The following is a 22,120-nucleotide window of genomic DNA, read 5'->3' on the forward strand; positions in this document are numbered from 1 at the left end:
ATTCAAGGTCCTCCGTGCACTCGAGCATCAGCCCCCCATGGCAGGCGGATCTACGCAGTCCCCCAAGGCATCTCGTGCTGGGACATACCACTTTCTCTTTTTCACCATTTTCCCAAGACAACCTCACTGCCTCTGGGCCCACAGTGCTTTTCCATGGCCAGGAAGTCCTCTGTATCCTTCCGGCACAACTCAAATGTCAGCTCCCTGTGTCCCTCTCCCTGATTCGTGAAGCTGAAGCCAGGGCTGGGCTCCTCTGGCACCTGCACGAAGACCTACTAAAGCGCTTGTTTTGGTCAGTCTTCCCTCCTGGTTCTGAGTGTGTGTGTCTGTCGCTGGTATGAGGTGGTAAACTGCACGGAACAGACTGCTCTCACATAGTTTTTTATATCACCGACCCGTTACATAGAGTAAATACTTAAGTATGCATTATGTAAACAACATGCATATATACAAACACATGCTCTTAAGGCAACCATGCGCAAGATGGAAAAGAGGTCTATGACTGCTGATTTCAGAACGTGGCCTGTAACAGTAAAAAATAAAGGCCTCATGGGACTGGTTCAAAAATTATGGGATACCAAAACAATGGAGTGTTCCGAAACTTTCCAGAGTGATTAAACATAAAGGCCATGCAACAACATGGAAAAGCATGTGCGGAATAATGCACAGGAAAACCCCTCAGCATGTACCTGCTGCACGTTAATGCCAGTTACCTTCCTAAAGCGCAGACATAACTAGGTGATCCCTGCTCAGACCCTTCAGTGAGTCTCCGTTGTGCGGAGAGAAAACTGCCCTCCCCAGCGGGGTCTGCAGAGAGAAGGCCTTCCTCACCTGACCCAGGGCTTGTGTCCCATCATCTGTTCCCACCATGCTGCAGGCAGAGACGGACTGCCACAGGGATTCAAAAGATCAGGCCGCAGTGCCGATAGCAACCAAGATTTTCTGGGACAATCCCAATTTAAAATATTTTTAAAACTCTGTAAAGAATTTATTTACTTATTTATTTATAGAGAGAAGGGAAGGGAGGGAGAAAGACAAGGAGAGAAACATCAATCAGTTGCCTCTTGTGACCTGGCCACAACCCAAGCACGTGCCCGGACCAGGAATCGAACTGGCGACCTTCCAGTTTGTAGTCCAGTGCTCAACCCACTGAGCCACACCAGCCAGGGCCAGATTTAAAATATTTTATACCAGGGCCACACCTGCTGTGAGACCTCCTCTCAAGCCACAGTGGGCTGTTTGCTCACCCCTGAAACCGCTGTGCCCTGCTCCGCTGCCTTTGCCCAGGTTGTTCCTTTACTAGGAATGTCCACCCCCATCTCCATGACAGTTCAAGTTCCACCCATATTCAAAGTCCAACTCCAACGCCACCTTTTACAGACCTCCCCACACCGCCCCTTTGAGAGCTGTGCCATATGTATACCAGCCACTCACTTGCTGCTACAGCACAAATAGCCAGGTGGTTGTAGCCCGGCCTCTCTCGATACCGCTCGAATGGTGTGTATCACAGTCTGCCCCACACGACTGCGGGGACGGCAGAGCACTGGTCCCAGCAGTGCCACTGCCCCTTCCACCTACAGCTCCCAGCACTGACGGACCTCAGCCTGCTTTCCTGCGGAGGCCAGATGCAGCCCCTGGATCCTACCGCAGCATCTCAGGGGGCCACTAGCAACTGACCGGAGTAGAACTCTCTTCTGGGCACGTATGTCTTCCAGACCAGAGCACGCCCCAAGGAAGCAGAGTCTGCCCCTATCTTTTGTTTTACCTTTGTCATCATAATCAGAAGTGCTCAATAATACTTGCCAACTAGCATACCACGTGGTTGACTGGAAGGGAACACAGAAACGCAACAGTGGTTGTGTGACTGTGGGATTATGGGCGCAGTCTCTTCTCTGCTTATGTCTGTACGGCTGTTTTAGCAAACACAACTGTTTTCAAATGGAGGAAAGACAAGGGGCAGGGACACAGAGATGAGAGAGGAAAGATGGAACCAAGGGCGAGAGGATGGTTTGGGTAGAGTGACACATACCTCACGATGGGGTTTCCGTGGTACAAGATGTATATGCCGGCCTCCTTGTTTGAAAAGATTTGATTGTTCCGGATGATGCCTTTCCCATTGCCAAGGACAACAATGCCAGAGCGAAGGCCGTGGTGGATCTGGTTACACTGTAAGTGAACATGAGACACCACACAAGGCAGATCAGACATGCCAGCAAGCAGCAGGGTGCAAACCGCTGCCCCACAGCAGGGCCAGAGGGATCCAGTGGAGAAGACCATGTCACCAGGACCCCCTAGCACACAACCAAGTGCACGGACCCTGCCCTGCTGCTGCCCTGCACACGTGCGCCTCTCCAAACCTATCAAGGAGAACGTGAAGGTCGGAGTCTTCACTGCCCCGCCCTGAGGGTGCAGTGATGCTGGTCCTCACTGCAGAGGGCACTGGCTCCTCACTGGCGAGGCAGGCTACTAGAAATTTCTGAGCCTGTAGGGAGTCCCCCAAACACACAATCACCTGGCCACGCCATACTGCCCAGGGTCAGGGGAGCCTACATTATGGGGAAGGCAGCACCCCAGTACATGAGGTGTACACCCCGCACATGGCCATGTGCGGTCCCAAGGGGGCCACACCCAGGGAAGAGTGAGCCATTTGGCTTCTAGTCAAGTCTTATTCAGGGGAGGGCTGTGGAAAGGTATGGCTCTGGGGAACTCGGCTGTCCCATGGGGAATGAGGTCACAGGTGTTCGAGCTACAAAGAACTACAGACATATTCATTCTCATACCTCTGTAGAAAAGGGAAACAAGCTCAAGGTCATGTTCATGGCAGAGCCAGATTTGAAAGCTAGTTTTTTTTTGTTCCTAGTCAGTCAGGTGCTTTTGCACAGTGAGAAAATTTTTAGATCATAATCAATATAATAATATCATTTCACAGTGGTTGTTTAGAGCCTCCAATACAACCCAGTATGTTAACCACAAAGTGAGCTACTTCTCTTCCAAACAGATTTCACAGAAAGTTCTAGTTTGCCTTACAGTATTTTATGCTGCAAACTCCTCTTCTGACTCACTTTCCAGATTCTCTCCTGACGGATATGGCTGACCCACCAGGGCCACCACAGCCTAACAGAAGTCCCTCACAGGGCCGAAGAGCTTTGAGAGAGAGGCGCATGCAGCGACGTTTCCACCCACACCCACTCTCGAAGCCAGGACTGATATGCAGCACCCCCTCCCACCTCCACCTGCCAACTGGCCTGCCTCCTCTAAGCCTGGAAAGGCAAACTCTTCTCTCTGGCAACAGTGGTAATAATTTCCTCAGCCACGGCCATGTGTCAAACATCAGCTGCACAGCAGAAAACACAGGGAGAGGGAGAGGAGGAAAGGGGACCTCGGGTAGGCATGTCTAAGTATAGGTAGGACTTTCCTTTCTCTGCATTTTCAAGGGCAATCAGATGTCATGGGTTAAGAGCGTCAACCCTGAGTTGACTGCCCAGAATCAAATCCCTGCTCTGTCCCTAGTTGTGTGATTTGGGCAAAATCCTTACTTGGTCTCTCTGTGTCTCATCTATACAATGGGGATGATAATTCTACCCCAGAGTTGTGTAGGGATTAAACCATAATTAAATATATATGCACACAGTTCCTAGAACAACCTGGCATAGAATAAGCACCACACAGTGTGGATATCATTTTTCCAGGTCCATAAAAAGTCCATCCCATTTCCCAGTTTCTCGGAATCTGTCTCTCGGGGAAGGCCAGGGTGGAAGAGGGGCTGGCCCCGCATGTCACGGGTCTCATAGGCTAGCACTTTAAGTGGCTTCCACACTGGTGTGAAATCCAGCTCACACTCGCCACAGATAATAATCCTCAGAACTAAATATCCTTTTCATAGTAATGAACCAGTGGGTGTTTCATTTCTGATCCATGTGTCTTTTAGGGCAGACATCGTTATCTTTAGTTCTCACCAAGGTCAAAGCCGACCAGAACATACCAGGGCCCTGTGAAATTTCCCTGCGACTGGTCCTCTTCCCTACTGATGGGGACACTGCAGGAAAAGGGGCAGGAACCCCTCGCCAACAGAAGGCAATATAAACCTAAGATGGCGACACTGATTTAAATATCCTCAGAAAGGGTTTCTGAGAAGCAAAAGCCACCCTGAAAAGGGCGCGAAGACGGCGAGAAGTACCAGGATGAGCGGGTTGGACTTTTTCCGGATGTCCACGCCGGCCTCCGCGTTGTGGTAGATGTTGTTGCCCGCGATCAAGCCTCCACCCTCCAAGCGCAGAAAGATGCCCGACGCCCTGCAGCGGTGAATGTCGTTCCTGAGCATGACAATCTAGGCAGAGGAGAGAGAGAGACGCTTGTTTTCTTGTCACAGAGGTTTAAAAAAATCACTTGGGGAACAGCTGAGTCTTTTCCTCAGGGTCTGGTCTGTGCTGCCCAACCCCTTGGCCGAGAGGAGTGCTCAGTGTCCGCACGGCCACCCTCCAAGAGCAGAGCCACCTCCATGCCCCTCCTGGCTTTGCCTTCCTCCCCAGCCTCACACCAGGTCCTTAATGAAGCCTGGAGCCAGTGTGAGGGCAGGAACTGGGAGTAGCTTGCTATTTACCTCTCCGCAGACTGCACTACGAGCTGATGGAGAAAGACTGGAGATGGGACGAGAGATGGGGACAGCCGCCCCCACGGTGGAGGCTTGTGGGGAAGGACAGCAGCCACTGTGGGAAAAACATTAAGCTCCTTCTGGATTTTTCTCTAACTTTCTCATAGAATAAACCTGTCACTCTCCAGAAAGGGAACAGAAAAAAACCCCCAAACAAACCCCAAACCCTTTATCCCTGCGGGTGGTGAGAGGAAACCTTGAGCCCAGATCACTAGAGCCCCTAGTGTCGGGGTGGGGGCAGTACCAACGAGAAGGGCCTACCCTGAGCTTCTTGACCGAAGAACTAGACAGCTAATGATGCACCCACAGCTAATGAGAGAAGCCCCACCCCTAGGCTGGCTGTCGCAGAGCCGCCCACGACAGCAGTGCACCGCTGAGGGCCAACTGTGTGGACAGAGGTCCTCACTGCAGAGAAGGAGCAAAGGGAAGACCTAAGGAGGAGGAAAGCCCACTAGCAAGCCAGCCCAAGGTCATGCTCGAGGAACATGAGGCACACTGAGGGTTATCACAGCCATGACAAAATCTGAAACCAGCCCCAGTCCTGATGAGATCAATCCGAACCGGGGCCCCTGATGGCCTCGATTTACCTGTCTCTACTGTGCTATACGAGCTACTTGACTTTCAACTAAAAATTACAAAATACACAAAGAAGAAGAAAAAAATTAGCCAGTGATACTCCTGGGGATGTCCTAGAGGGCAGACAGGGCGGCTGCCCTTGGCCACTGGATAGAGGCCTTGCTCTTGGGCACAGGGGCCAGCTGAGTAAGCTGTGCGCTCTTGCCCATGCTCCCTGCTTGTACTCAGGCCACTTAGCACATAACTGGACTCATGAGACATCGTGGATGTTTTTCTTTTAGTCAAAAACCTTGAATATCAGTGTTTCAGGTTCCTTTCTAGAGACTCACTGGTGGCACGATTCCTGCCCAAAGTCACCAGAGCCATCGTTCAAGAGGGTAACAACTAGGGCTGTATAAGGTGTCAAATGGGGAAAATAGTCTCTGCCCTCCCCAAATCAGATGACAGACACAAGGCAAGTGTATATTACAAAGTTATGAAAAACGTAATTAAAAAATGCAAAATAATGCCATCAAAGCCTTCCTGTATATAGCCACAGGAGGCTTCTTATCAATCAAAAATCATGTTCCCGGCAACTCGGTGCTGCCGCACGGTTCTGTGGAGCAAGCCTTGTGACAGCACCTTGCTGTTATGTATACACCGCACTGCGTAAGTCAGGTTCCGGAAGACGTTTCCTTCCATCTTGGCTCGGCCATAGGAGCAGACAAAGACACCTCCCTTCCCGTCCCGGAAGAGGCACTTGCGGATGAGGCAGCCCTGCACGGAGCTGGCCAGTGCCATGGCCTCCTTGTCCTTCTGCAGCTCCTGCTGCAGTGAGTTCAGCACTAGGCAGCTGGGCAGCTGAATGGACGCTCCTGGCAGAGGGGGACCCAGAAAGGAGCCCCCCAGCACAGGGCGCGGGCCTTGCACTTGGTAGGAGAGTCTGTATGTGAGCTGGTCCTCATCCTCTTCCTCACCACTGGGGCTCAGACCTCCATCGCTGCTGTCTGGGGTCTGGGCCACCCTTTCCCCATCGCTGCCCACCTCTGCGTCCTGTGAGCCAGCCTTGGAGCCTGGCTTTGGGGAGCTAGAGGCAGGGCTGGTGGGGCTCTGGCTGCCCTCAATGACAATGTCACACGTCCTTGGGCTCCAGGCCTGGTCCCTGCTCTCTAGGTCCAGGAACATTAAAGAGTCAGAGCTCTCTGCAGGGAGCACGCTGGGAGAGGACTTAATGAGCCCTAGTAGATACTTGTAGGCCCAGTTCTTGTCTGCTGACGGGTGGCCCTCAACAGTCACGGAGTTGTTTTCGCTGCCCACAAACTCACAGTTTTCCAGAACACACAGGGGCACGTTGTGCAGGAAGACGTGGGTGTTTTTGAAGGTGCAAAACTTCACTTGGCAGGTGCCTGGGCCATGGACCTGGATGTGCCCATTTTCAAAGTTGCAGTTGTCAAACTGGACATGACCTGATGTTGTCTGGGGAACGAAAAAGAGAAAGTGAAGACAGCAGGGGTCAGATCTGTTTCGCTAGTCAGTACTCCACATGCTCTTCCAGGAGGGCGGGGCATGGAGAGCCGTTTGTCCTGCTGACCGTGTCCCCTGCCCCACTGGGGCAAGTGTCGCTGGCCCCAGGAGGAACCTGGGAGCTGCTCCGCATCAGAGGGAAGATAATTTGGAGTTGCTAGCCCTTACCTCCTTCCACTCCCAAAGAAATGGGGATAAGAGTAGAAATGGATAATGGTGGAAAAGTTCACATTCTGTAGCAGGGCCCTTCCCCAAACCTCAGATCTCAAGTAAACTCTCCTAACACTCAAGAAGTGCCTAGTGAGAACTAAACTTTGTGGGGAGAGAATGGGGAAGGGGAAGATGCTGAAGGATCAGGGAGGATGCTGTGTCCCACAGAATCAGGACATTTTAACATGGGAAGTGAACCAGGAGAGAGTCTCTCCAGGGATGATGGGAAATGGCTGGGGGAGCTCTGAATTTTTACACACCTAGGAAGCAGCTGGGACATGAGCCCAACTTTACCAAGACCTGTGAGGGTGAGGGAGTCCAGACCTAAATCTGGGTTCTATGAAGACTGCATCAAATCACATGGCGTTTCTCTAGGTCTCACCTTTTTAAGCACTTTCATTTGCACCTGTGCTCACCCTGCGGGCTTGTGCCCTCCCACAGCGCACACACCACAGGGCACCAGCTGGTGTCCCAGTTCTGGGCCCAGCCCTGCAGGAGCCTGAGGGCTGACAGAGGCCAGGCCAGGCCAGGAGGGGCTGAACCTGCCTGGGTTCAGGCAGGCAGTGGGGAGGCCCAGCCGCAGGTGCTGGGAAAGAGTCCAGTCTGTGTGGCAACTGGTGCACATTGGACCCAGCAGGAGACAGCCAGCCCTGGAGGGCAGAACGAGCCTGTAGCCATGGGGGCAACGTTGGGCAGCAGTCAAGGGCATAGCTCTAAGCCTGACTGCTTGGGACAGGTCTCAGCTCTGCTTCTTTCGAGGGTGTTACCTTGGACAAATGACGTCACCTCTCTAAGCCTCTGCTTCTTTATCTGCAACATGGGGCTTACTAGTTAACAAAGCACTGTTGGGGACTGCTCTGCCTGGTTTCAGGAATTGTGACCAACCCCTATGGCTAGGGAGGAGTGAGCAACCTCCAGAATGTGAGCCACAGGAGACAAAAGCTTGTCTCTGGTAGTGAATGCTGCCTCAGTTTCCTCCCTGCCCCCAAAGCATGGTTGGAAATTAGAGACGGGTAAGACTCCTCACAGAGAGGGGCAACCTAAGCCAGATTCGATCACTTGGGAGGCCATCATGGAAGGACTTGGGGGGTCTGTAACAAAGAGCGAGCAATAGACCCTTGCCCCTCGGCTATGTGATATAGCCCGAGTCCCCATGTCGTCTGGGAGAAGCTTCCTGGCTCTAACCCACTTAAGCCTGAAAAGCTGATGGGGAGGGGGTGCAGCTCCTTGCCTTGCTAGAGTGGATCCAGGGGAAAAATCTGTCATCACAAAGAATTCCTCAAAATCCTGTGAAACACAGAATTTGCTAAGAGTGCTTTCATTCATATATTAAGGGTCTGAGCAAGAAACCCTGAAGTTTCTGCAAAACCCCCTTCCTGTCAGACTCTGACTCAGACTAAGCCCTCAGATTTCTTGGAAATGTTATCTACTGTTTGATCCTTGCCGCCCTGTATTCCTGCGTATTGCAACCCAATAAAAGCCCCCGGAGGAAGGGGCTCAAGGCCTCTTCTTCCTCGGAGAAACTGGCCACCTCTCCTCCCCAAGCAGATCATGTCTTGGTAGTGTTTACTTTCATCCGTGGTGGACGGGGGGCTTGTGGGAAAAGTTGCCCCCACAAAGCACAAGGCACAGAGTCAGGCACAAAGTTAGCTCACATCATCTGTGGGTGATGGGAAGAGCAGAGGGCCCTTTGGGGAGGGGCAGGGAAGTGCTGAAACGCCACAGCACAGCCCACCTGGGCCCCTTAGCTCTCTGGGCCTGCCTGAGAAGGCCAGCTGCTCTAATTTCTGCAAAAGAACTTTCTGGATTGTGTGCCAAATTCCACCAGATGGCTATGAAGCATAAAGTGAGGGAGTATTTCATGACCTCACGGAGTAATCCAGGCACATCGACCCCTTGAACAATTCTTACATTCTCTAGCAGTCTCCTTCCTTGAGAGCTTGTCCCGGAATTTAATTCGCTATTTCACCTCTCAGTTCTTCCTTATGCCTAACCTAATATTTTTCTTGCTGTAATTTGTTGATTTTGCCTTCCTTTGTCTTCTCTGCAGATACACACCAGCTCAATGGAGACGCAGAGCCACTGCTAAGGTTCTCACCAGAAGTCACTGAATTCACCCTGCAGTGAATTCACCCTGCAGTGAATTCACCCTGGCCTTTACATTTTTTAGGGAAGGTCATCCTAGCTAGCCCCTAGCTCCATTTTCAGTGAAAAAAGACGATGGTGGACTGAGCACTAATACGTGCCAAGCACCAAGCCAGATGGTGGGCGGGGCTACAGAGAAGTCTAAGGCCAGGCCTGCTCCCTTGAGGATCCACAGCCACACTTCTGAGCGGGGAGCAGAGGCTAAAAAGAACATATTACTCTTAGAGTAAGTGTGCGAAATGTCTGCAGACCAGCACGGGAGGAACTCATCAGTCCTTCTGAAACATTCTAGGACTAAAAAGCTGGGAATTCAGCACATTATAAGTTCAAAAGTGCTTAGAATCAGAAGGCCTACAGTTGAGGTCTAACCTCACTATCCACCTGAGAAACTGACTCAGCAGCTCTGAGCTTCGTTGCCCCTTGTCTGCACATGGGGACCCCGCATCTGCTCTGGGGACCACATGAGGCCACAGGTGGGAAGTCACCTGGATTATGAATACAGATGCTGGACCTGAGCTCTGTCCCTTACTAAGTCTGAGACCTGGGCATGTTGCTTAATCCTGCTGAGCCTCTGTCTGCTCATCTACGAAGCAGATGACACAACGCATCTTAGTACTGGCTGCGAAACGGATTTACAATGCACAGTAAGTGCATCGTAAATGAGTGTTGGTATAATCATTGTACACCTGAGAGACAATTTGGTTGCTATTGGTAGTAAAGTGGCAATATAATTTTCATTGACTAGGTGCATAATCCAGGCATTGCAATTAGTTTTTAGGCAATGAAACAGCTGCAGACTGCTCTTGCCGGAGCTACCAACACCTCAGTACACACTTTGCTTTGAACACAACGTCTGTTTCATGTTCCTAGAAGAAATGTGTTGGGCCTGGTAATTCCTGGCCCCTCTCTCCAGTCACCCCACTAAAAATCTGACGTTCCCTGACCTTCCACAAGGTGGGGCTGCTGCACCGATGCCACTGGCCACCCCCCCACCCTCTGGCTCCCTCTCAGGGAACACAGCCACAAGGGTTCTCTACTTTCTGTCACCACGTGGCACCCTCCAGGATCCTGGATTTCCTTACTAGTTGCTCCACCTGTGGCTCCAGTTGACCCAGTTTGGAAGGGAAGAAGTACAAAGAAGTTTTGGTCTCAAGTCTAAGGCTCATTTTTTAATACAGCTTTGCCAGGAATAAAGTAGAATGTTAATCTCTACTGATCCCTGTGCTGGTTTCTCAACTAGTGCAGAACTCAGAGGACTGTGTTACAGCAATGATGATTAAACTCTCAATTCCAACAAAAAAGAGGGTTACAAGCCCACTGTGAAGAGGCCACGCCAGGGTTGGGGCTGGAGTGGCTATCCATCCGATGCGGGTACCCACCTTAAACATGAAGGGCGAGAACCAGGCCGGCATAAAGACGAGGTTGCACAGGCGCGTGGTTGAGCAGTGCTGGTCAATGCTGGCTAGCAGGGCCACTTCGCCCAGCTTCCCGTGGCCCACAATCTCCACAGGCACCTTCAGGATGATTTCACCTTGCTCTTCGTACACGCCGGGGAACAGCACAATTCGGTCATACAGGCTGGCCATGGCCAAGGCGCTGCCCAGGCTGTCAAACTCACGGCCCGGCCCGACACTCAGGGTGCGGCGTTCCCTCCTCCGGCGAAAAAGGGAAAAGCAGACGGAGGACTCCAAGTCCAAGGCATTCTTGGTCCATGTCTTGGAGGCAAGGTAATGCTGCTTGAAGGCCTCCCTCCAGGACTCAGGCTCTACGTCAGGCTGGTTGGGCCAGTTGGGGTGGCGGCACTCGGTACAGCCCAGACACAGCTGCCGCCAGCGCGTGCTGTCCAGGCTGAGGATCAGTTCGTACCAGGCCCTGCACACCAGGCTGCAGCGGCCCAGGTCGGGAAGGTGCAGGTAGGCTAAGATCATGCGCCAGAGCTCCAGGGGGAGCCCACCAGCCTCCATGGTCCCCTGGGAGATGAACACAGAACACAAGAGGCCTTCATTGACCTTGCTTATGTTGCCCTTCTAAGAATACCCCCTGCTTTCTCCTGACCCTGGGGGTGAGCAAGTGGACAAGGCCCAGCCAACCATTGGACTCCATCCCCTCCATCAGAATGCCTCTCTGGGACCTTCTACCTGGAATCAGCAGGGAAGACCCCCTTTTCCCTTAGGTCAGACACTGTACGGGGATGACCCTGGAACTGCTGGCAGCCACATTCCTCACCTTGCAGAGAAGACCTTGCGGAGCAACACAGATAAAAGGAGAGATGGAGGATGAAAATTGAAAAAGGTAAAGAAAAGAAGCGAGCACATGCGTACGTGTTTTGGTGGGATTCCAGATTCCTGCAGATGCCCTGGAATCTTCCACTCCTCTTTCAGTTTTTCGAGGCCCCTCACTGGCCTTCTAATAAAGGCCCTTTGTGCTTAAGCTGGTTTGATCTGGGTTTCTGTGACTGGTAACTAAGAGGCTGGACTAATACTGAGGGAACCCGCTTTTGGGTGTTATAGCCCCAGAGCTCTGGATTCCCTGGACTCCCAGGGAAGGGACCTCTATTTCTCCACACCAGTAGGAATGGGAACTGAGGCAGTGAGTACCCATTTGTCTGTCTCTCCTTGTAACCCGATCAGATAATTACCACTGTTTCCCCTTGTGAGGCAGCCTTAGGATAGACTGCTGCTGGGTCAGGGGCGTTGGGTCTTGGTCGTGGCTCTGCCACTGGTAGTGTACTGATGCTACCCCAGTGTCCCAAACACCCACAGGGCTGGCTGCCCAACCACCGGCCCCCTCGCATTTTTCTGGAAAGCATCTCCCCTTCCCCCAGCAATTCACACCCACAGTTACAGCGTGTGTGTGCAACGACGCCACCCCAGCCCCTTGGCTGCAACTGACTGGACTCTGGATGGCTCCACCAGGGCCCCTGAGACCTCCAGGTGAATATGGGCCATGACTCTCAAACCAGGTTGACTCCCTTGCTGACTAGAGGGTAATGAATCACTTCCTTCCTGAATGGAGGAGAATGAATTGCTTCTTTCCTAACTGCACTCAAGAATAGTTGCCGGCAGACATTTTCTTGATGGAGGCTGCACAAGAAGCTGCTTTAAACAAGAAGGAGGAATCCGACACATAAAAGAGCAGAGAAAGGGCAGAAACAGGGGCATCCCGGCTTCTTTGTAGCACGTCAGGTCCTGGCTGAAGGCTCCTCTCAAAGCTCAGTTTTCTTCCTGCCTTTCGAATTCCATCAGCTATCTCTGCACTCTTATAATAAATCCCCCTTTTTGCTTCAGCTGGCTCCGTCGGGTTTGTTATACATACTTACTCAAAGCCCCCTCATTTACGGGCGTCAGTGCCTCCACCTGAACACAAGGGGACTGTGTCAGAACAAATTCCTAGCGTGAAACCCTGTACAGTGTGTAGACACCTAGAAACGGAGACTCCCAGGAACAGTGCAGACTCCACCACTGACTTGAATCAGGTCATTAACTTCTTCAGGGCCCTGGTTTTCCTCTCAACTCCATGAAAATGATGATCATACTTGTTGGCTCTCTAAGCCCCAAGAAGGCTAGAAGTACAAAAGTATGACTACCTCTGGAAGGCATTCTGAGCATTCTCAGAATTAGTATGGGAGCATGTGTATATGGGCTTTTCTCTAATTGCCCAGTGAAGCTTTACAATGTCCTCAGGGGCACCAGAGGAAAGTGGGTCTCTGGACTGGTGAGCATCATGATACGAGAAAATGGGCTCCCCACAGCTGTCACCGCCCCAGGTGCATGGCAGTCCTCATGGTGGTTTCTGTGACAGTGATGTCTCCTGTTCCTGACTTCATTCCCTTGGCCTCAACACCACTGAACACGTGACTACAAAACCTGAATCTCCAGCCCCGATGCTCTCTCTCAGGCTCCACCCATGAACACCCAATGGCCTGCTGGGAAATTTGACCCAGATATTCCACAGATGCTAAAAGCACAGCACTGTTCCCAAAGCCGAACCTCAACTTCCACTTCAGGCCACAGTGGATTAACTGGAACTGGATTCATAGTCATCCTTCTGCCATAAACAACTACAAAGCTGGACGAACTACACGAGGGCAACTAAATCTATGCTTTCAGGCACTGAAGGGCCAGCTGCACACGCCTGTGATCTTGGAGAGAAGGGAAACAGGCGGTGAACGCACGACTGGCCCAGCTTGCGTCCTGAGGCACCTTCTTACTGTGGTGAGGGAAACGGAGCCCGAGCAGAGTGGGAGGCTCACCGCAGAGGCAGCTCTAAGGCCTGCGCTGCCGGAGCGCTGGGATCTCCGAGGCAAGGGGCCAGAACGGAGCGAGCAGCGCAGATGGGTGGGCAGTTTCCTGGCTGAAAGCTGGGCTGCACTTGCACAGGGCAGGGCTCCATCAGGCCCAGCAGAGATCGTCTGCTGTGCGGTAAACAGCGACCCTGGCGATCACGCAGAGGTGGGAGATGATGGAATTCCAGCCCAGAGCACGGACTGTTCATGCTGAGACACAGAAGGGACATGCCATAGGGATAAATTCAAATCGGAAGAAGAAAAGCAAGCCTGATGGGGTCAAAGGGTTCCACCAGTATCTAACTGCCTTGCTGCAATAAAAACTTAATGCTCCTTTTTTTAAAAAGGCAATATAATTTAGACTCCCTCAACATGTAAGCCACAAAGCTGTGTTGTGTTGGCATAAGAAGAGAGTCCAGACCCTCTCTGAGCTCAGTTGAGGATTTCCTTTCACTGAAACACCACACTCCCTGTTGTTCCATTTGGCTTTATTTACTGTATCTTTACACTAATCCATGGGGATCCATGCAGCAACAGGGATTTCTATAACCAAGTAACACTTAAAAAAAATATCCAAGCCTTGTCCTTGCTTTTGGCAACCGGGGCCTCTGAGCTATGGAAGTAGGAGTAACGAGCGTCCCCGGGGCCTGCACCCCTGGGGTGGGAGGCCCACTAAGGCCTGGACAAGCCAGGGTGGGAACCAGCTTGGGATGGGAGTCTGAGGAATGGCCTTACACTGCCCCTTTAGTTACGTGTTCCTGAGAGTGTGAGAACTCAGGCTTTCTGTATGGCGCCTCCTAACAGCCCACTGGAGGTATCTACATGCCTCCAGGTATCTAACCACCTGGTGTCCCCAGCTGCAGTGGGTGAAGCAGAGGCCACCCTCTCGGGAGGTGAGTCCCATCAGACTTGGCACTCGACAAGCAGGCTCCACTACGTCCCAGCCCAGTGACTCCAGGCAAACCCTTCCACCCCTCTGAGCCGACGTCCTTGCCTGTTGGTGCGCTGAGGAGGGCCGTCCAGCTGCAGCTTGTGAAGATTGTGAGAATTTCCAAAGAAAAAAATCATGTAATCTACAAATATTTGTTAACTGTCCACTATTACACTAGGCACTGTTCCAGGTACTGACAAGCAGTAAATGTGACCAAGTCCCTACCCTCAGAGACAGACAGTAAGTCTTAAACGGAACCTAAATGCTCAGAAGGGAAGTAACGTGAGCTGAGGCCTGTGCGCCCTGGTGCCCGCGTGCACACGCACAGGGGCTGTTTTAGATACGGTTGTTAAGGAAGGTCTCTAAGGAAGTGACATTTAAACAGAGACCTGAATGACATTTAAAGCCATGGGATGGAATGAGATCACTGGAGACAGCAGAGACCAAAGACAGGTAAGTCTGCTGACGAAGTCCTCTCCAGCCTCACGTCTAAAGGGCGTAGACTGAACACGACTTGCTAAGGAGACACTGGGAGTGAATATCCTTAGGACACTGTATGGAGTCTAACCAACATAAGGCCCGGGAAGTAAAGCTCTGCTTTGTTTTGCTATCTAGAGTCCCAATGCTTCTGACGAGGTGGGTTCTAGGGGCCATTTAGTTTGCTGGGCACGATGGGTAGGCAAATCAGGAGTAAAATCTCTAGTGACATCCATCTGGCTCACTTATGCTTTTGTTGGAGGGGATCTGTGGGGTGAGTGAAGGGGGCACGAGGAAGTACCATGTGACAGCACAGGGATGACCCACGCGAAAGGTGAGACAGCACATACGGATGCGGAGTGGCCGGGTGACACTGCCTGAACACCTACTATGAGGAAACCTGCTATGACAATTAGACACATTCTCTGCCCTCTAGGAGCTTATTGTTTTATATATATATATATATACATACCCACAGTGGAAGCTCCTTAATGGCAGAAACTCTGTATCACTGCTTTGGATTATGCCTAGAACTATGCTTGTCCCATAGTAGGTGCTCGGTAGACATTTACTGAATGAATAAATCATCCTCATCGTTATCTGGGGTATTAGTAGAGTTGAGACTATTCAGACCATTAGCTTTAGAATCCCTACAGTCACACAGATCCCCAAGGAATGAAAAAAGAAGTAAATAAAACCCAAGCACGCAGTCAACACTTGCTGTGTGCAAGGCCGTGGTAGGCACTGTTAGGTAGCGAGGAATCAGATAAAGACCCCGCCCCCAAGTCTGGTTGGAGGCAAAGACACCTTTATCAACACTCCCCAAAGACAGAAAACAAAACAACACCCCCCCAAATCCAAAACCACAGTCTAAGGGAATAGTGCTTAGGACCATGAAAGAGGGAAAGCCCTTGTTTAAAGAATAAAGCTGTGACCCCCAGTTAGGGAAATGAGCCAATAACGACAGAAGGCAACAAAGACCGCAGCAGCTACCATTTGCTAAGCAAGGCTATTTGAAGCGCACAAACCATTACGTACGTTTCCTGCCTTATTGCACTTTATCTCTCAACACCTTTCCAAAGCCTTACAACTCAGAACGAGGTTCCCAGGACCTAAGAGCCGGTTAGAAATGCCGACTCCCGGGCACCATCCTCACCTACTGGATCAGAACCGGCATTTCAACGAGATGACCAGGGAATGCACGTGTGCTGCATGTTTGAGAAGCACCGATTTAAAGCGGCCACGTTTTTAGACCATAAGTTGCACCTAGGTTTTAGAGGAAAATAGGAAAAAACATTTGAAGCAAAAAATGTGATAAATATTTAATACCATAAATAACATAGTATTTCACCAATGTAAATGGAAAGCCACATTCAGACTATAAGACGCACCCCCTTTCCTCCCAAATTTGGGGGGAGTACATCTTATAGTGCACACAGTGCATCCCATAAAACACGGGATTATTGTCTTCACGTTACAGATGAAGGAACTAAGCCTGGGGGAACTTAGGTGACAAATGACTTACCCCAAATCACTCTGCTGGAGAGCAGCAGAGCCCTTTCTTGAAGTCAGGCCTGACCCTAGAATCTTGGTTGGTAACCACTGGTGTGTTCAGCCAACCCTCATGGAAGAGCTGGCGCCTGAGTCGGACTCCGAGGCACGAGTAAGAATGGGGCCAGCAAAGGGACGAAAGGGAAGTGGAAGCAGAGGGAAGTGTCAGTAAAAGCCCAGGGTAGGAAACAACTAGCTGAGTTCCAGACAAAGTAAGAGGCTCAGTCTGGCTGTAGCCCCGGAGTCTGAAGGTGTCAGGGAGAAAGGCCAGCTGGATCGGTTTGCACAGTTTTCATTAGTCTGGGGGCGGGGCAAGGGCAGTGGGGAGCAGCACAAAAGGCCCTACTACGTTCGTGCTGACATGACTCAGACAATAGGGGCCCAACAGGCTTCCAGTCGGGGGTCTGCCTGTCCCTCACTGGGCAGTCGGGAGGACAGGGGACATAGCCAGTCTGCTTCATGTCTGTGTGATGAAGAAAATGAGGTAGCTTCCTGCTGAGGGGAGGCCATGTCAGTATCAAAGTGGAAGGAGCTCTGCCTCTAATAAAAAGTCAGTGAGGGGCATTGAGTATCTAGGACAACTCAGCACTCTATTTAGCGCTGACAAAAAGACAAAAAGATATTTTCTCCCCACATTACGAGGCATACAAAGCTCCAGTGGAAATAACTACAAACGGTACTAATTAAGCAACTGTAATGGGTGAATGATTTTATAACTTTCTTCAAATCAAAGTCAATCTCCCTAAAGTTCTGTGGATTTTCATATAAAAATCCACAGAGTAAAAATAGTGTGACGCATGGGAGAGCCCTGTACACACCTGCACCTACACACACACACACACACACGGTGGGAAAGAGACAAAACCCAAAGCTTCGAAGACGATGAAAATCTCAGCTGGGCTTTTCAGCATTTCTTCAAAACTCAGCTCTCTTTGGCCTGAGAAATCATCAGCCGTTTCTTACTTCCAGCTTTGAAATTTGCTGACACGGACCAGAACGCTGTGTTCTGATGTGCACACAGTGCTTTCTGAGCGTGGGCGGGAGCCACGAGGGCCCCTCCTCTCCCCTCCAATGCCCGCTCACTGCGGCTCACCTAGGAGAGTGCACTGGAGTGGGAATCCTGAGACTTGGGTTTTTGTCCTGATTTAACACTAACTGGCTGCGTCAGCTTGAGGAGGCAGGGGAAGGTGTGATGAGGACTTACTAAGTACCAGGCGCTCTGTATTTGTCATCTCAAGGAGCACTTGACAACCCAAGAGGCAGCAGTCTTCACCCCAATTCTAGGACTAAACAGTTACTCCCATTTTTTATTTAGTCAGTCAGCAGCACAGCTGAGGTTCCTAACCTGGACTGAGTTCACAGCCCCTGCACAGGCCCCTGGCGAGCCTAGGAACTGACTGTTCTTGGGTCTGATGTCCATCTCTGGTCCATAAGTTTTGACTTCTACGGGGTAGGGATAGAGTAAGATTTCACAGTGGAGACCATGACTGTCCAGGGCTTTCCCGGCATGAGTTGTGGATGTGGAGGTTTCTCTTTAAAAGGACTGTGGGACTAGCAAGCTCCATGGCTGAGTGTGGAATGTCCTCCACAAGCTAGAGAGCCCTACACTCGCTCTCTCGCCTCTGCTGCTGTGAACCACCATGTCCTCAGCCAACAGAGCCAAGGTGCCCAGCAGTTGGTGAGCAAAGGACCTGTTGGACCAGACTCTTCCCTCCCTTTCAGTGGGCTCGTAAACATATGATGTCCTCCTTTCCTTTTCTAGCACAGGTTTTCCTGACTTCATTCCAGTTGCAACCTCTCCAACCCTGTTCTTTCTTTGTGTCACTCTTCCGGTCGTCACTCCCCAGTGTGGTGGTGGACTGCAGTAGGTATAACTTTTGTCTGCCCGGCACACCTTCCCTCTTCTGGTTCCTTAGAGGAACCCTGCCCCCATTCCACTTGGTCCTGGTGGGGCTGAAACTCAGAGAGCCTCAGGCCTCCAGCATACGGGGTGGATACTTGACCCAAAATAGATAATCAGACATGCCATCCCCCGAGGCCAGGATGGGGACAGCTCAGAAGAGCTCATTTGAAGAAAGAAGCCAACTTAAGAAAAAGCAAGGCTGAGCAACTGGGACAGATGGAAACAGACACACACTCGGAGAGCCCTAAAATAGTTTTTGAGCCCCTGGATCCAGCTATGCAGTTTCATAAGCCAAGAGATTTTCTTCTTAAAGTTAAGAGGGGCTAAGCTCATCACTTGCAGCCAAAACTATGCACATTCTTAGCAAATGTACATAGTTTTCTCAAGCAAGTTCTTTGCATTCTTTTTCCTCCATCACATTTGTTCCATCTGTGGGTCCTTAAATGACCGTAACCAAAGCTGATGCAGAGGATGACACCCGGTCCACCACTAGGCGGGAAGGGGGTGAAAAGAGTTCAGGCGGGCGGATATACATCACCTCTAAGTTTAATTTATCAACTTTGGTTAAATCATAATTTCAGGGGTAACCATTAAAAAAGAGAAAGTGCACATATGCAAACTCGTAGAGGAAACAAAAACCTGAATGATTAAAAATAACCCAAAAGAGCCCTGACTTGTATGGCTTAGTGGGTTGGGCATCATTCCACAAAGTGAAAAGTCACTGCTTTGATTCCTAGTCAGGGCACGTGGCTGGGCTGCAGGTTCAGTCCCCGGTCAAAGTGAGAACAGGAGGCAACTGATCAATGGTTCTCTCTCACAGTGATGTTTCTCTCCCTCTCTTTCTCCCTCCAACCCCGCTCTCTAAAAATAAATAAATGAAATCTTTTAAAAATCACCCCAAAGCAGGAAAGAGTCAAAATGAAATGAAGAGCTGGCAGGGCGAATATGTCAAAAGCATAAAATATGAAGACATTTAAATCTAAATACATCAGTAGTTATAGTAACTAAATAGGGATTAAACATTCATTAAGAGATAAAGACAGGCTATTAAACAATCCTGTAATAGCCCTGGTTGGTGTGGCTCAGCAGATTGAGCCTGGCCTGCAAACGGAAGGGTTGCCAGTGTGATTCTCAGTCAGGGCACAGGCCTGGGTCTCTGGCCAGGTCCCCAGTAGGGGGCACTCAAGAGGCAACCACACAATGATATTTCCCTTTCTCTCTCCCTTCCTTCCTCTCTCTAAAAATGAATAAATAAAATATTTAAAAAAAGAACTCCAACAAATCAATAAGAAAAATAGGTAAAAGCTTGTAGTTCACAAAAAGGGACCATGCAATTGACCAATTAAAAAACTGCTCAACATCAGTAAACAAGGAAGAGAATTAAAACCACAAGAGATATCATAGACTAAGAACAGTTAAAAAATTTTAAACCGACAATACCAGACATTTGCAAGTATGTGAAGCAACTGGAACTCTCATATACCACTGGCCAGAAAGTAAACTGGTACAATCACTTAGAAAACTGGTATTATACAGCAAAGCAACTCCACTCTCACGCAACCTAAAGACACTTGTTCGCATACGTAGTCAAAAATGTCTATGATGTTCTTGGTAGTCGGAAACTATAAGCAACATAGGTGTCCATCAGCTACAGGGCAAATAAACATACTGTGACATATTTGTATCATGAAACACTGTTGGCAGTAAAAATAAGTGTGGTCATCACACGGAGGCAACCCACCAACAAGCTGAGCAAAAAACAGCAAACACACAATGTGCACAATATGATTCTACATGTATAAAGTTTAAAAACTAGTGAAAATAAACCGCGCTGTTTAGGAATATAACTACAGGTGACAAAACTACAAGGAAAAGCAAAGAAGCGATTACCACAGAAGTCAAGACAGTTGTTTCTTCTGGGGAGGAGGTCATGCTTCGGAAGGGGGTGCTATAAGCACTCTAAGTACCGGCGATGCTCTGCTTCTTGACATGGGCGGTGGTTATACGTGTATTTCTTTAGAAATGTTAACCTATATGTTTTGTGATTTTTTTCCTGTAGGCATTCTTACTGGATCTCACACTTTGTAAGGTTTAAAGCAAAGACAGTGAAATAAACATCCTGATGATTGTATGATTCTTAGAAAAGTAGAGGGAACTGAAAATCTTTCACTTTTAAATTAAAATCTTGTCCCCCAAACATCTAAGAGGGGACCTGCCAAGTAAATTTTCAATCATGCCTACTTCTCTTAGGACGATAGGTGAAGACAGAGTCTCCTGGGAACGGATCTTTGCTTCGCCAAGAGTCATCAGAGGACCCCTCTTACACATGAAAAGTAAGGTGAGTAGGCGCCCAAAGCCCTGGGGGAGCTACCTTGTTGAAGGCCGCCATTCGTGAAAATCCTCCACAGGAAGAATCCAAGAGAAGAAAACCAATTTGCCAAAAAACGTCTTGGATTAGGATTAGAAACAAAAAGGGTGGAGCCTCCAAACCCCGATGAAAGGGTTAAAAATGGGGTGATCCTGACGAAGATTGCTAGCGAGAAAGGGCCTCCCGTGTCTCCAAAGAGAACTCATCAGGACACTGGAGAACCAGCCGGTGACAGGCTCCAGACGCAGCCCAGAACTCAGTGCTTCGGGGAGGACGGCTAAGCCCACGGGCACACACTGCAAAAGCGCTAACCTCGGGACCCAAGCCTGGGGCCCCGCGGGCAGGAACCTGCTCCAACAGGGGTGTGAGCAGCAGCGACCACACAGCCTTGCACGGTGCAGGACAGATCTCCAAGCTGATGCCCCGCCACTGTTTCAGAGACAACACTGTGGGTCGGCTGCTCAGACTCTGCAGTTCTCTCCTCGGTGAAGGGAAGAAAGACTGACTTCTTTGGGCCGGTTAAGTCCCCAGGGGGTTTGGAAGTGGGAGACACTGAAATTGCAAACGGGATTGGGAGATTACTTGGAAAAAATAAAGAAATGTGACTGGATTAGAACATAATTGGTGAAATGGGACACACAGGCTCAACATCTGAAATGAGATTTAAAAAATCTAAATTGGATGCCTGCCAGTGTATCTACCTTTATGTACACAGCACCACGCGTACAAGTAGAAAACGAAAAGTGTTACCTTATAACACCAAGATAATAGAAAGAGTAATGAGGGAAATTAGCAGGCATTTCAAACAAAGCCTGTAATAGATGACTCAAGAGAAGGTTCACTCATTAAGACCAGTGGAAGGACAAAATACTTCTTGTGGTACCATCTATTATTACTATGTGACTGAGACAAGTAAAAGGAACTTGTTTCTTTTACATCTTCCCTGAAAAGCATCTCAGTATGTGGTGTCTTCTTTCTTGCCCAGGACACTCTCTCCCCAACCTCTGAGAGCCCCGGCTGACCCCCAACCCACACCTGTCAGAGCCCCACTGCTCTGCCCCTCGCACCTCCCCCAGGACTCCAAGGTCCCTAAGCCGGGGGGGGGGGGGGGGGGTTGTGTGTGTGTGTGTGTGTGTGTGTGTGTGTGTGTGTGTGTGTATCTTTCTACCTATTCCCATTCCTCTTGGCTCTGTCACATACGCATGTTTATTAAAGGAAAGAAAGAAGGAGGGAGGGAGGCAGGGAGGGCTAGTTTGACTGCTCTGTAACTGAAAAAAAACAAACAAACCCAGAGGTCCACCATCAGAAAACAGAAACCCACAGAGAAATCGGGACTGCCTGACGAGGTTATTACTTAACAGCTACTTGTGCTACCATAAAAATACAATTCATCTAATAACCATGGAAACCAAAATGAAGGCAGTATGGGTAAGGGTGGCTTTTTCCAGAAATCTAAAAACAATTAGAGGCTTGAAACCAGAAAGACAAAGAAATCCAACTGCTCCAAGCCAGGAGGAAAT

General features: G+C 50.0%; 1 protein-coding gene across 3 annotated transcripts in view; it reads right to left on the bottom strand.

The window, feature by feature from the left end:
* The window catches only part of FBXO10 (F-box protein 10), a 38,289-nt gene that overhangs the window by 14,483 nt on the left and 1,686 nt on the right, over window positions 1-22,120 (bottom strand). Inside the window, exons 1-5 of one of the 3 annotated variants that reach the window (XM_037035858.1) lie at window positions 11,224-11,461; window positions 10,465-11,055; window positions 5,849-6,682; window positions 4,178-4,327; window positions 2,030-2,166 (exon numbers count right to left, since the gene is read on the bottom strand). In XM_037035858.1, coding sequence (XP_036891753.1) covers window positions 2,030-2,166; window positions 4,178-4,327; window positions 5,849-6,682; window positions 10,465-11,049 — 1,706 coding nt within the window. In that variant the 5' untranslated portion in view covers window positions 11,050-11,055; window positions 11,224-11,461. Of the gene's footprint in view, window positions 1-2,029; window positions 2,167-4,177; window positions 4,328-5,848; window positions 6,683-10,464; window positions 11,056-11,223; window positions 11,463-22,120 lie in introns of those variants that run through there. The other 2 variants (XM_037035861.1, XM_037035860.1) reach the window with 2 other exon arrangements.

The sequence above is a fragment of the Sturnira hondurensis genome, unplaced genomic scaffold (assembly GCF_014824575.4).
Source record: "Sturnira hondurensis isolate 20B ecotype Veracruz unplaced genomic scaffold, ASM1482457v3 Scaffold0022566, whole genome shotgun sequence".
Lineage (NCBI taxonomy): Eukaryota > Metazoa > Chordata > Mammalia > Chiroptera > Phyllostomidae > Sturnira > Sturnira hondurensis.